Source organism: Entelurus aequoreus, linkage group LG09, assembly GCF_033978785.1.
Source record: "Entelurus aequoreus isolate RoL-2023_Sb linkage group LG09, RoL_Eaeq_v1.1, whole genome shotgun sequence".
NCBI lineage: Eukaryota > Metazoa > Chordata > Actinopteri > Syngnathiformes > Syngnathidae > Entelurus > Entelurus aequoreus.
The window spans coordinates 16872287-16886768 of NC_084739.1; the positions used below are offsets into that span (position 1 = coordinate 16872287).

At 39.9% G+C, this 14482-nt stretch overlaps 1 protein-coding gene across 3 annotated transcripts in view; it reads left to right on the forward strand.

The window, feature by feature from the left end:
• Positions 1–12149, forward strand: part of washc2c (WASH complex subunit 2C) — a 35262-nt gene extending 23113 nt beyond the window's left edge. For 2 of the 3 annotated variants that reach the window (XM_062058197.1, XM_062058198.1), the window contains exons 25-31: positions 216–317; positions 431–511; positions 5457–5516; positions 5798–6025; positions 6140–6787; positions 11097–11271; positions 11350–12148. In XM_062058197.1, the coding sequence (XP_061914181.1) occupies positions 216–317; positions 431–511; positions 5457–5516; positions 5798–6025; positions 6140–6787; positions 11097–11271; positions 11350–11498 (1443 nt within the window). In that variant the 3' untranslated portion in view covers positions 11499–12148. Of the gene's footprint in view, positions 1–215; positions 318–430; positions 512–5456; positions 5517–5797; positions 6026–6139; positions 6788–11096; positions 11272–11349 lie in introns of all 3 variants that reach the window. The other variant, XM_062058199.1, reaches the window with a different exon arrangement.
• The last annotated feature ends 2333 nt before the right edge of the window (positions 12150–14482 follow it).

Consider the following 14482-nt stretch of genomic DNA (forward strand, 5'->3'; position numbering starts at 1 on the left):
AGAAATCAAGTGACTATAAAACTAATGAAGAAAACACTATATTCTGCCCCTTTTTTCCATCAGATTAGAACCAATTTTTAGTGGTTTTGTCCTCCGCTCCTCCTTATATCCACTTCAGACTGTGCAGGTTTTCTTAATGAAATGTCGGTTTGTGTGTCTGCATGTGGATGTATTCCATTGCGTGGTAACATTACGCAACCATGTTTATTTTACAGAGCGCCAAGCTCAGCTCGGTGAAGCCGGCGACACCAAGTCTGTTCTCAGAGGACGAGGAGGATGACCTCTTCAGCTCCAACAAGCCCAAAACTCTTCCGCCGGTACTAATTGAATTAATATGCAGATCTACTCCATTCTAAGCTGGCTTGACTTTTTGTGTGACATCATAATTGAAGTCAGTTGTTTGTTTTTTGTGGGGGGGGATCTTCCTTAGAAAGTAGCAGAGAAACCTAGTATGTCTAACGACAGAGCACCGCTAAGCCATCCAGAACCGGAACCAGTGTCAGAGATTCAGGTGAGTGGAATATAAATGCATACTGTCGTTCTAATAAGCAATTAAAGAACTGGTGTTTCTTAAAGGGGAATTGCACTTTTTGGGGAATTTTGCCTATCATTCCCAATCCTTATGTAAGACAAAAACACGTTTTTCCTTTTTTATGCATTCTAAATAGTAAATAAATGCGATCAAAAGTGCGCTTACAATGGAGCTTATGAGAGTCGCTCTATTCTGCCTGTGAAGCGCTTAAAAATATTCAAAGAGATCAAGTTTTTGGGTGTTATGATTGATGAACATTTGTCATGGAAATCACATATAAATGAAACAGAGGTTAAAGTATCTAAAACTATTGCTATTTTATCCAAAGTAAAGGAATTGCTAAATCAAAAAGCATTGTATATTTTGTAAAACTTACTGATCGTTCCATATCTAACATACTGTATTGAAGTGTGGGGGAGTGCCTGTAAAACAATATTAAATCCAATCTTCCTTCTGCAGAAAAGAGCCGTAAGAATCATTACTGGAAATGCATACAGGGAACCCACAAACCCAATATTCAAACAGTTACACTTATTACAATTTCATGAACTGGCAGACTATAACATACTTGCCAACCTTGAGACCTCCAATATCGGGAGGTGGGGGGGGGGGGCCCTTGGTCGGGGATGGGGGGCGTGGTTGGGGCGGGGGGCGTGGTTAAGAGGAGAGTATATTTACAGCTAGAATTCCCCAACTCAAGTATTTCATATATATATATATAAATATATATATATATATATATATATATATATATATATATATATATATATATATATATATATAAATAAAAGAAATACTTGAATTTTAGTGTTCATTTATTTACATATATACACACACACACACAACGCTCATCTACTCATTGTTGTACTTGAAAGTACAATGCTTTGTTAAGGGTTGAATTGTCCTTCCTCTTTCTATTCTCTGTCACTATTTTTCTAACCATGCTGCACACCCTCTCTGATGATGCATTGCTGTGTGGCACGCACAAAAGTGCTTTCATCAAATGCACGAGAGTGTGGAATCTTCCATCTCTCCCTAACATGGCCCAAAACCGGTCAATCCTTGCTTCCTGGGGAAGATCTTCCCTGGCAAGCAATTGGTACTCCAGTACTTGTACCCGGAGGCTGGTCAAGGGTCCAATCGCAGCTGCGGCAGACTTTTTTTTGGGGGGGCGTGGCCTCCAGCTCCGGCTGAATACCGGGAGTTTGTCGGGAGAAAATCTCTGTTGGGAGGTTGTCGGGAGAGGCGCTGAAAATCGGGATTCTCCCGCTAAAAACGGGAAGGTTGGCAAGTATGGACTATAATATCCTAAAAATCATGTACATGCAACATTCAAAACAGATTTGTAAAAAGAGAAAGTAATTAAATCTGAAAGGAACAGAGGAGATCTTTAATAAATCTAGATTTAGAACAGTGATGATGGAAAGAAGTATTTCGATCAGAGTTGTTTATGGAACAAACTTGACAGTGGAATAAAACAATGTAAATCCATTTCTTTGTTCAAAAGAAATGTAAAAAATCAGGATGACTGAGTAGAATTATTTCTTCATTATTGGTTTAATTGTTGTAAAATAAAAATATGGCTTTGTAGTCGCCAACATTGAAAGTCAATTGTTGTATTTGTGCAAATAGGGGGCAGATATTATACGTTTGTAACTTATTTTTACTCCTTTTCCTTCATATTTTACTTTAGTGTTATGTTGATTGATTTATATTAAATGTATTCCTTTATTTGATTTGTTTAATGAAATAAATAAATGAACTAAACTGAACAAACACTTCATCAACGTTTTATATACATGTTGTTGGTATATATGTAATATAGTACCTGGCACATTCATAATAACATGTATATTTACGTATTTTGCTCACTTTAAGCATAGGGCGGCTTATTAATTTTACAGACGCATCACAACATTCAATTTTTCCTTCAACAACCCTGACTACTATTTATCACGGTAGACTTCATGAGAGTCAACAAACATAATAAAACATCACTTACTGTACAATAGATAGATAGATAGATAGATAGATAGATAGATAGATAGGTCTTTATTGTCATTGCACAAGTACAACAAAACTTTGTTTTCAGCACAAACCCGTTCAAGATTAGACAAAACAAACAGTGTACAGAGTTACAGAACAGGAACGCTGATGGGTCGCCACAAGGCGCCCCGTAAAAGATGGGAAAAAGGTAAAACGCGATGGGAAAAAGGTAAAACGCTGGGGGAGGATGAGTAAAAGAGCCCAGTCTGGAGTGGGAAAAAAACCTCCATAGCAAAAGCACATATACATATTACAACGTACATCTCGAGATATCTAGCAACAGAGGGAAGGGAGTGCGAGGTCATGATGGTAGGCCGCAGCTCTCAGGCGCTGACCATCAATTCATCACCCCTATGGGAATGCCTTCTCTCACTGGGATGCCGACTGTTAAGATGATCATATATTCCTGTTTAGATGAAGAATTACTTATAATTCTGACGAAGGAAAAAAGGGAGTGCAACCGAGCGTCTTTCATCATTTCCGGGTTTTAGTTGGTTGTCAAAGTGTACCAACTTCTCGATTTATGTCCACATCACTTTAATATCCAGGTGAGAGGCATGATTTATAATCTCAAACTTTCACCAGGTCAGAGACGACAAAGCAGCTCACCAGCTGCTGTCAGTACAGCAGCATAAGCTAATCGGTATCTCTCCCTGATCAATGCACCGCTATATGTAGGTGCTTAATGTTAGCGCTTATAATAACAATATTGCTCATTCTTGGTCAATATTTAGGTCACAAAATGTAAATGGAGTATTGTTGGCACTTTTTAGATGTTTTTTTAGTGGGTTTTATGAGCGGAATAGAAGCAATGATGTCATGGGAGCTGGTTTCACATTGTTCCCAATGGATTGAGTTCTTTCTTGCCCTGATGTGGGATCAGATCTGAGGATGTTGTTGTGGTTTGTGCAGCCCTTTGAGACATTTGTGATTAAAGGTCTACTGAAACCCACTACTACCGACCACGCAGCCTGATAGTTTATATATCAATGATGAAATCCCAACATTGCAACACATGCAAATACGGCCGGGTTAACTTATAAAGTGCAATTTTAAATTTCCAGCGAAACTTCCGGTTGAAAACGTCTATGTGTGATGACGTATGCGCGTGACGTCAATGGTTGAAACAGAAGTATTCGGACACCATTGAATCCAATACAAAAAGCTCTGTTTTCATCGCAAAATTCCACAGTATTCTGGACATCTGTGTTGGTGAATCTTTTGCAATTTGTTTAATGAACAATGAAGACTGCAAAGAAGAAAGCTGTAGGTGGGATCGGTGTATTAGCGGCTGGCTGCAGCAATACAACCAGGAGGACTTTGACTTGGAAAGCAGACGCGCTATCCGACACTAGCCGCCGACCGCATCGATGATCGGGTGAAGTCCTTCGTCGATCGTTGGAACGCAGGTGAGCAAGGGTGTTGATGAGCAGATGAGGGCTGGCTGGCGTAGGTGGATAGCTAATGTTTTTAGCATAGCTCTGCGAGGTCCCGTAGCTAAGTTAGCTTCAATGGCGTCGTTAGCAACAGCATTGCTAGGCTTCGTCAGGCGGTACAGCATTAACCGTGTGGTTACAGGTCCAGAGTTTGGTAGTATTGTTGATCTTCTGTCTATCATTCCAGTCAGGGGCTTATTTCTTTTGTTTCTATCTGCATTTAAGCACGATGCTATCACGTTAGCTCCGTAGCTAAAGTGCTTCACCGATGTATTGTCGTGGAGATAAAAGTCACTGTGAATGTCCATTTCGCGTTCTCGACTCTCATTTTCAAGAGGATATAGTATCCGAGGTGGTTTAAAATACAAATCCGTGATCCACAATAGAAAAAGGAGAAAGTGTGGAATCCAATGAGCCCTTGTACCTAAGTTACGGTCAGAGCGAAAAAAGATACGTCCTGCACTGCACTCTAGTCCTTCAGTCTCACGTTCCTCATCCACGAATCTTTCATCCTCGCTCAAATTAATGGGGTAATCGTCGCTTTCTTTGTCTGAATCGCTCTCGCTGCTGGTGTAAACAATGGGGAAATGTGAGGAGCCCTTCAACCTGTGACGTCACGCTACTTCCGGTACAGGCAAGGCTTTTTTAATCAGCGACCAAAAGTTGGGAACTTTATCGCGATGTTCTCTGCTAAATCCTTTCAGCAAAAATATGGCAATATCGCAAAATGATCAAGTATGACACATAGAATGGATCTGCTATCCCCGTTTAAATAAATAAAAATCATTTCAGTAGGCCTTTAAGTGCTATATAAATGTTTGATTGATTGATGGCTTCATTGTAAGCATATTTTAATTTATATTAGGAGTTAGAACGCATAAAAAAGGCATACAGTACAGGCCAAAAGTTTGGACACACCTTCTCATTTCAATGCGTTTTCTTTATTTTCATGACTATTTACATTGTAGATTGTCACTGAAGGCATCAAAACTATGACTATGACTGCGTAGTGAAAACCATTTCAAGTGACTACCTCTTGAAGCTCATCGAGAGAATGCCAAGAGTGTGCAACACAATAATGAGAGCAAAGGGTGGCTATTGTGAAGAAACAAGATTATAAAACATGTTTTCAGTTATTTCACCTTTTTTTGTTAAGTACATAACGCCACATGTGTTCATTCATAGTTTTGATGCCTTCAGTGATAATCTACAATGAAAATAGTCATGAACATAAAGAAAATGCATTGAATGATAAGGTGTGTCCAAACTTTTGGCCTGTACTGTATGTGTTCTTGAGAATTATCGTCAACATTCCAAAAAAAAGTGCAGTTCCCCTTTAAAGCCCCCTGCATATGTACTATTGAGGCTTTGTCTGTCAGTAAGGTGTTCAAACATGTGTTTTATTTGGTTAAACTGCATGTATTGTAATCTCAACTACACAGAAACCTGCACCATGTTCTGCAAAACCTAAAGAGCCATCATCAAGGATTGGCAAACTTCAAGTAATTTATTTTATTGACTCTTAAGTCATTTTTGGTATTTCATTCTTTTTTCAACTCAGGAACGACCTCTCTGTTCCTACTTATTTCTTTCCCCTTCACTGACAGTTATTTTGTCTTGTTTTCCGCATTCCACCTTTACAGTTTGTGACTCTTTGTATAACATTTCTCTCCTCATTTCTATCCGATGTGCCAGTTTCTGCATCCATTGACAGTTGCTTCCCCTTGATTACATATTTTTGAGTCATTATTTCCACCATTCTTACGGTGGTTGTGCTTCTTAGGCAAGTTTGAAGATCAACCCATCTGTGTTGCTCCCTGGTTTGGCCCCAAGTATGCCTGGGGCTGTGAGTGTACTCCCTGGTCTGGATCCCAGTTCATCTTCTGGGGTATCCAGCTCCAGCCTGAGCCCCAGCCCAGCTACAACTCCTATTGGAGGCCAGGCTAACATTGAGGGGGGAGTGAGCTTCGACACGCCACAGCAGGCTTCCACTTTGCAGAGTGCACACAAGGTGGGGCGTAAATTGCACGCATTGAAAGAACAATCAACAGATTAATCACAGGGTTTTTGTAGGTTCATCACAATTAAATATCTGATTATATATATTGTACATTTTCTTATGCAGAGTCGCGTCAAAGGCTCTATACGTCGAAGACCTCCGTCTAGAGCGGCAAGGCAGCAAGCGTTTGAAAGATCTGTAGAGGAGCATGAAGTGATCCCTGGTGGACACATTCCTGAGTCTTCTCCAGACGACTCGAGCCGGACTCCTGTTTCTCAGGTTGCAGCACTAACCACGTACTTGCCTGACACTCTACCTCCTCAACCGCCTACCACTGAAATACCCACCAAGCCCTCTGTACCGACGCCGCCTCTGTCCACAAGTGCCACAAAGCAGGACTCCAGTAAGGACCACAACCAAGGGAAGGAATCGCTTCCCCTTGAGGAGGACGACCTTTTTGGTTCCGACAGCCTTTTTGGCTCCGTCTCTGTCACAAACACCCCTGCCACCAAACCCACCACCAAGGAGGTCCAGCATCAGGCAGGCACAGGCGAAAGCGTGACGAAAGATAAAAGCAACCTTCCATCTATTTTTGATGACAACAGCGGTGACCTCTTCCAAAAGGTTAAGTCGTCATCAAAGACAGTCAAGGCCTCACCCTTTTTACAAGACGACGACGAGGACATCTTTGGGGTAAACTCACCAACGCCCCCATCCTACAGTAGCAGCATCCCAAAGAGCAGCAATAGTTTTTCAAAGCAGGACATTTTTGAGGTAATTTTGGTTTTGTGTTCAAGTGTGGAACCTCTAAAGTTGATTACAATCCATTCCATGTTTTTCGAGAACAGTAGATGATATTTTAGTGCCCCTATTGTCTTTGGAAGACATGCGAGCCTATGTTCAAATTTAATAATCACTAGACTAGATTGAATACTAAAAACGTTACGACAGACCGCCTTAAAAACGGACTGGAATTTTAAATTTTTTTACTGAATGAGACACCCAGAATGTACATGAAAATAAAGAATGTGGGATTTACAATATTAACTATGAACAATAAAACACTGAATATTGACAACATATGAACGTCACACCCCCTCTCGATCGACATATATTACAATCAAGCGAAACGCAACAAACACAGCCAAATATGAACGCGAAGAGTTAAAAAAACCCCACCTACGACCTGATATATCTGATATATCACTAAGCTTTAGAACTTTGTTCTAAAAATCTCCTTCCGCGTCTGTCCCTGACACCTGCATTTCAGGCTGGCCGCTCTGGAAACACTCTGTGGAAACGCTCACACTGCTTGGTGCCTGGTCTGAGCTGCTGTGATGTAGATTACCATAGTAACTAGTATATCATGCAAAAGCGCATATTCCATCCATTGAAATACTTTGTAGTGTTCAAGACTTACGGTACTTTGAAAATATCACTGCACATAATAATGGCAGCTACAGTTTCCGTCATAAAGATTTTAAAAAAATATTTGGGAATGACCGGCAGGCCAGATTGAAAAGCTTAACGGGCCCTGGGGCCTTAATTTGCCCAGGTTTGAACTAGACAAACGGTCGATGGACAATTAGTTGCTAAGTCGCACCTTCGACGATGTTTTGCCTGACGGCAGCAGCACTTGCTGACATGACAAGTGCTTGTCAGTCCCCTCAATGACGTACCAACACTTTCAAGTAGAAGTCGGTGTTTTGCATTGAGCGTTGTGTGAAACTTCAAATCAGGCTGCTCGATGGGGTCAAAAACAGCATGCCAAAAGAAAAATAAATAGCCCATGCAACACAGCTTTGCTGACATTTTTTCAAATGTCCAACCTTTTGTGTGCAACTTCTTTGGAATAAAAGAGCTGGTTAATTGAATAAATCAATTAATTTGATAAGAAAAAAGCCTCAATTTATATTTACCGTAATTTCCGGACTATAAGCCGCACCTGACTATAAGCCGCACCAGCTAAATTTAGGGGAAAATACAGATTGCTCCATATATAAGCCGCACCCGACTATAAGCCGCAGGGTTTGATGTGTAATTACCGTAGTATATATGGGTTCCTGCTACCACGAAAGGGGATTGTCGGGACAGAGATGACTGTTTGGGAACGCGAAGCGTCCCATTTATTAACAATAAATCTTTCAATCATTCAATCAAACTTTCACATGTTTGACATGGCGAACAGCATTCGTGCAGAGTAGAAATAATACAACGGTGCAAAGTAATACAAAGTGCTCGCCTGTACGTTATCAAAATAACCAGCCTACCGGTATATGAAAAGTCAGTCTTTAATCATTGTGTCATCGTCTTCCTCCTGCGTACTAAAACCACCGAAATCCTCTTCGTCGGTGTCGGAGAAGAACAGGCCGTAAATAAGCTGCACCCTTGTATAAGCCGCAGGGACCAGAACGAGGGGAAAAAGTAGCGGCTTATAGTCCGGAAATTACGGTAGTTGCTTTGATTACTCTTTAAATGAGTTTATTAACTCATAACTGATTCTACCATGAAGTGCCCGGAACTTTAAATTTGCAGACATAGTTTCTGCATAAGTAGAGCGCACTTGAGAGCGGTGGTGTGTGGCGAAATGTGGGGATTTTTATTTTTATTAATGCATTCACGTTGAAAGTGCTATTTCTATGTTGATGATGTGCATTTATTAGAAAACGACAATGAAGGTTATGCCAAGCAGAAACAACGTAGTTTATTCAAACCAATTACCGTATTTTTGTGAGTTTAAGTCGCTCCGGAGTATAAGTCATACCGGCCGAAAATGCATAATAAAGGAAAAAAACATATATAAGTCGCATTGGAGTATAAGTCGCATTTTTGGGGGAAATTTATTTGATTAAACCCAACACCAAGAATAGACATTTGAAAGGCAATTTAAAATAAATTAAGAATAGTGAACAACAGGCTGAATACGTGTACGTTATATGAGGCATAAATAACCAACTGAGAACGTGCCTGGTATGTTAACGTAACATATTATGGTAAGAGTCATTCAAATAACTATAACATATAGAACATGCTATACGTTTACCAAACAATCTGTCACTCCCAATCGCTAAATCCCATGAAATCTTATACGTCTACTCCAGGGGTCGGCAACCTTTACCACTCAAAGAGCCATTTTGGAAAGTTTCACAAATTAAAGAAAACAATGGGAGCCACAAAAAAAATTTGAAAATTTAAAATGAAAAACACCGCATACAAAGCTTAAATTGCTTTGCGCTATGTTAACCAGGGGTCTCAGACACACGCACCGGCACGCATCTTAATAAGGAAATTTAATGTTAGCGCGGCCCGCGACTTTTAATTGAATGGCGCTTGATAGCGTCTTTCTTGCCAACTCTCTCAATTTTCCGGGAGACTCACAAATTTCAGGACGTGCTGGCACTGCTTTTAGCGCTCTCTACAGCCTGCCCAAACAGCGTACCTGCTTGGCCACATATTGAATGCAGCTTTTGCTTGCTCACGTAAGTGACAGCAAGGCATACTTGTTCAACAGCCACACAGCTTACACTGACGGTAGCCGTACAAAAACAACTTTAACACTGTTACGTTACAAATATGCGCCACACTGTGAACCCACACCAAAAAAGAATGACAAACACATTTCTGGAAAACATCTGCACTGTAACACAACATAAACACAACACAACAAATACCCAGAATCCCATGCAGCCCTAAATCTTCCGCTCAACCGACGCACGGAGAGGGGGGGGTTGATGTGTGGGGGGGTTTGGTGGTAGCGGGGGTGTATAATGTAGACCGGAAGAGTTAGGGCTGCATGGGATTCTGGGTATTTGTTGTGTTGTGTTACGGTGCGGATGTTCTCCAGAAATGTTTTTGTCATTCTTTTTTGGTGGGTTCACAGTGGGCGCATATTTGTAACGTAACAGTGTTAAAGTTGTTTTATACGTCCACCGTCAGTGTAAGCTGTGTGGCTGATGAACAAGTATGCCTTGCTGTCGCCTACGTGTGCAAGTAAAAGCAACATATAACATGTGGCCAGGCTGGCACGCTGTTTGTAAATGCTATAGAGGACAATTAATGCAGTGCCATTAGGGCACGCCCTTGATTAAGTAATTAGAGTGAAAATAGGATAATATTTGCCCTGGGAGATTTCTAGGAGAGGCAGTCTCCTGGGAAAATCGGGGGGGTCGTTAAGTATACTGGGAAAACCGGGAGGGTCGGCAAGTATGCTGCTGAGCCGCATCAGAGTGGCCGGAGCCGCGGGTTGCCGACCCCTGGTCTAGTCTCTTACGTGAATGAGCTAAATTATATTATTTGATATTTTACGGTAATGTGTTAATAATTTCACACATAAGTCGCTCCTGAGTATAAGTCGCACCCCCGGCCAAACTATGAAAAAAAACTGCGACTTATATTCCGAAAAATACGGTACCCCAAAATACACATTGAGGCTAGAAAGTGTGTTATTTATCAAACAAAATAATCGATAGATTCCTAATTTAATTGATATATGCAGCCTTATAGTGTAACTAAAACAAATGTATAAATCAGAGTACCCGGAACTTTAAATACACGGACATAGTTTCCACACAGTCGTCTCAATATGATCTACAGTACAGGCCAAAAGTTTGGACACACCTTCGCCTCATTTAATGCATTTTCTTTATTTTCATGACTATTTACATTGTGGATTGTCACTGAAGGCATCAAAACTATGAATGAACACATGTGGAGTTATGTACTTAACAAAAAAAGGTGAAATAACTGAAAACATGTTTTATATTCTAGTTTGTTCAAAATAGCCACCCTTTGCTCTGATTACTGCTTTGCACACTCTTGGCATTCTCTCGATGAGCTTCAAGAGCTAGTCACCTGAAATGGTTTTCACTTAACAGGTGTAGTTTGTAGTTCCAGAGTCAAACTGGTCATTGTGAAAATGTATTAATAATGAGCTATTGCATTACTTTTCTTAGATAATCCTATAGTTATTGAGCCATATTGTGCTGAGCAGCCTGAACAGTGACCACGTGGGTTCAGTTTCAAAAGTTCTGCTGCGTTTTTCCATGTTTTCTCAGCCTCCTAAACTAATTTCACGCCTTTGCAGGACGACAACGTAACCACTTTGCCAAAAGTCCACAATAAGGACAAGGACAAGCCCGTCGATTTCAGCCTGTTTGACGACGACGTGGACATCTTTGCCGACCCGACAGACATTTTTACACCGAAACAGAAGACGAAGACAAAGGGAGCGACTGAGTCCATATTTGACGATGAAATGGGTAAGCAAAGACAAATCAAACCCAGCAAGCGTGGTTTTGAATGTTAAATTTAAACCTGCTATTCTGTTTTTGTTAAAGATGACATCTTTTCGCCAAGCACAGTCAAACCTGCCGCAAAGGCGACTCCGAAATTAAAAATTCCGCCCCCTTCCCAGGAGAGCAGCACGGCAACGGCGGACTCAAGCAGCATATTTGATGATCCACTGAATGCTCTCGGTAGGAATTGAACTATTTTGATGAGCTTTATATTGTAAATCAACTCTTTGAACATGTAGAGATCGGACAAACTGTTAATGGAGCTATTTATTCATATTCATATCAATGCGATCATTTTGTGTACTGCAAATAAATCATGTCATTGCGTCAAACCCCATTATGTAACAATTAATTAAGTACTGTTAATGGTTATTATACGTGATAGCACTTTATAAGCATAACCATGTGCTTAGCCTCAAAGCCTGGAGAAATTAACAGTAGATTGTTTTTGAATGTTTGTTTGGCTTTGCCATGTTGAGATTCTATAGGTTTTGTGCCATGCCATGTTTATATCAATCAGTGTTTTTTTTTTTTTCCACTGTCTTAAGCTTTTTGACCATGTTTTTATCAACAAGAAGCTCAAGCATTTCTTAACTTTTGCTGTGATAAAAGGAAATGTCATTTTTATTAATAACTAAAAGGAAACATATTTTATACTATTTGGGATACGTGTGGTTATTTTCAAGAGTCCCTGACATGAGAAAATCTATTGCCTTTATTTATTTGAATGTTTTATGGTTGTATTACAATGAAATATCCGAGGTGTAAAGTTCACAATGATAAAACAAATGGCAGCTTTGCAAAAACTGCTATAAAAATATCACATATTTATATTTTTCTCCACTTTAATAAACAAGTCAAATTTAAAATACTTCAGGCTGAAATCTTTACACACACACACACATTTTTATATATATATATCCATCTTCTTGCGCTTATCCGAGGTCGGGTTGCGGGGACAGCAGCCTCAGCAGAGAAGCCCAGACTTCACTCTCCCCAGCTACCTCGTCCAGTTCCTCCAGGGGAATCCTATAGTCAATTGAATAGACTGCAAAAACAAGATACTTAACGTTCGAACTGGTAAACTTTGTTATTTTTTGCAAATATTAGCTCATTTGGAATTTGATGCCTGCAACATGTTTCAAAAAACCTGGTACAAGTGGCAAAAAAGACTGAGAAAGTTGAGGAATGCTCATCAATCACTTACACTACCGTTCAAAAGTTTGTGGAATAGCCTTCATTTCTAAGAACAAGAATAGACTGTCGAGTTTCAGATGAAAGTTCTCTTTTTCTGGCCATTTTGAGCGTTTAATTGACCCCACAAATGTGATGCTCCAAAAACTCAATCTGCTCAAAGGAAGGTAGTTTTGTAGCTTCTGTAACAAGCTAAACTGTTTTCAGATGTGTGAACATGATTGCACAAGGGTTTTCTAATCATCAATTAGCCTTCTGAGCCAATGAGCAAACACATTGTACCATTAGAACACTGGAGTGATAGTTGCTGGAATTGGGCCTCTATAGACCTATGTAGATATTGCACCAAAAACCAGACATTTGCAACTAGAATAGTAATTTACCACATTAGCAATGTATAGAGTGTATTTCTTTAACGTTAAGACTAGTTTAAAGTTATCTTCATTAAAAAGTACAGTGCTTTTCCTTCAAAAATAAAGACATTTCAATGTGACCCCAAACTTTTGAACGGTAGTGTATTTGAAACATCCCACAGGTGAACAGGCTAATTGGGAACAGGTGGGTGCCATGATTGTGTATAAAAGCAGCTTCCATGAAATGCTCAGTCATTCAAAAACAAGGATGGGGCGAGGGTCACCACTTTGTGAACAAATGCATGAGCAAATTGTCCCAACAGTTTAAGAACAACATTTCTCAATGAGCTATTGCAAGGAATTTAGGGATTTCACCATCTACCGTCCATGATATCATCAAAAGGTTCAGAAATCCCTCAGGGGGTACTGCATCAAAAAGCGACATCAGTGTGTGAAGGATATCACCACATGGGCTCAGGAACACTCCAGAAAACCACTGTCAGTAACTACGGTTGGTCGCTACATTTGTAAGTGCAAGTTAAAACTCTACAGTCCAAAACAAAAGCCATTTATCAACAACACCCAGAAACGCCGCCAGCTTCGCTGGGCCCGAGCGCATCTAAGATGGACGGATGCATAGTGGAGAAGTGTTCTGTGGTCTGACGAGTCCACATTTCAAATTGTTTTTGGAAACTGTGGATGTCGTGGATGAGGAACAAAGAGGAAAAGAACCATCCGGATATAGGCGCAAAGTTCAAAAGCCAGTATGGTATACCATTAGAACACTGGAGTGATAGTTTCTGGAAATGGGCCTCTATACACCTATGTAGATATTGCACCAAAAACCAGACATTTGCAGCTAGAATAGTCATTTACCACATTAGCAATGTATAGAGTGTATTTCTTTAAAGTTAAGACTAGTTTAAAGTTATCTTCATTGAAAAGTACAGTGCTTTTCCTTCAAAAATAAGGACATTTCAATGTGACCCCAAACTTTTGAACGGTAGTGTATATATATATATATATATATATATATATATATATATATATATATATATATATATATATATATATATATATATATATATATATATATATATATATATGTGTTTATTTATGTATATGTGTATATATATGTATATGTACAGTGAGGTCCACAAGTATTTGCACACCCTGCAATTTTGCAAGTTCTCCCACTTAGAAATTAGGGAGACGTGTGAAATGTTCATCATAGATGTATTTCCAATGTTAGAGACATCATCTAAAAAGAATAATCCGGAAATCACATTGTATGATTTTTTTAATGATTTGTTTGTATGTTACAGGGGTTCATAAGTATTTGCACACATGAGAATCAGCAAGAATTATGACTCTCAAAGAGCTGTCAGTTTACCTTAAAAAAGTCCACCTTGACCCCACAACTAATCACCCACCCACTGTTGCCATGGGCAAGACCAAAGAGCTGTCAAAAGAGGCCAGAGACAAAATTGTAGAGCTCCACAAAGCTGGAAAGGGCTATGGGACAATTGGGAAGCAGCTTAGTGAGAATAGATCAACTGTTGCAGCAATTGTTAGAAAATTAAAGAGGCTAAAGATGACTGCTAATCTACCTCGGACTGGGGCTCCAT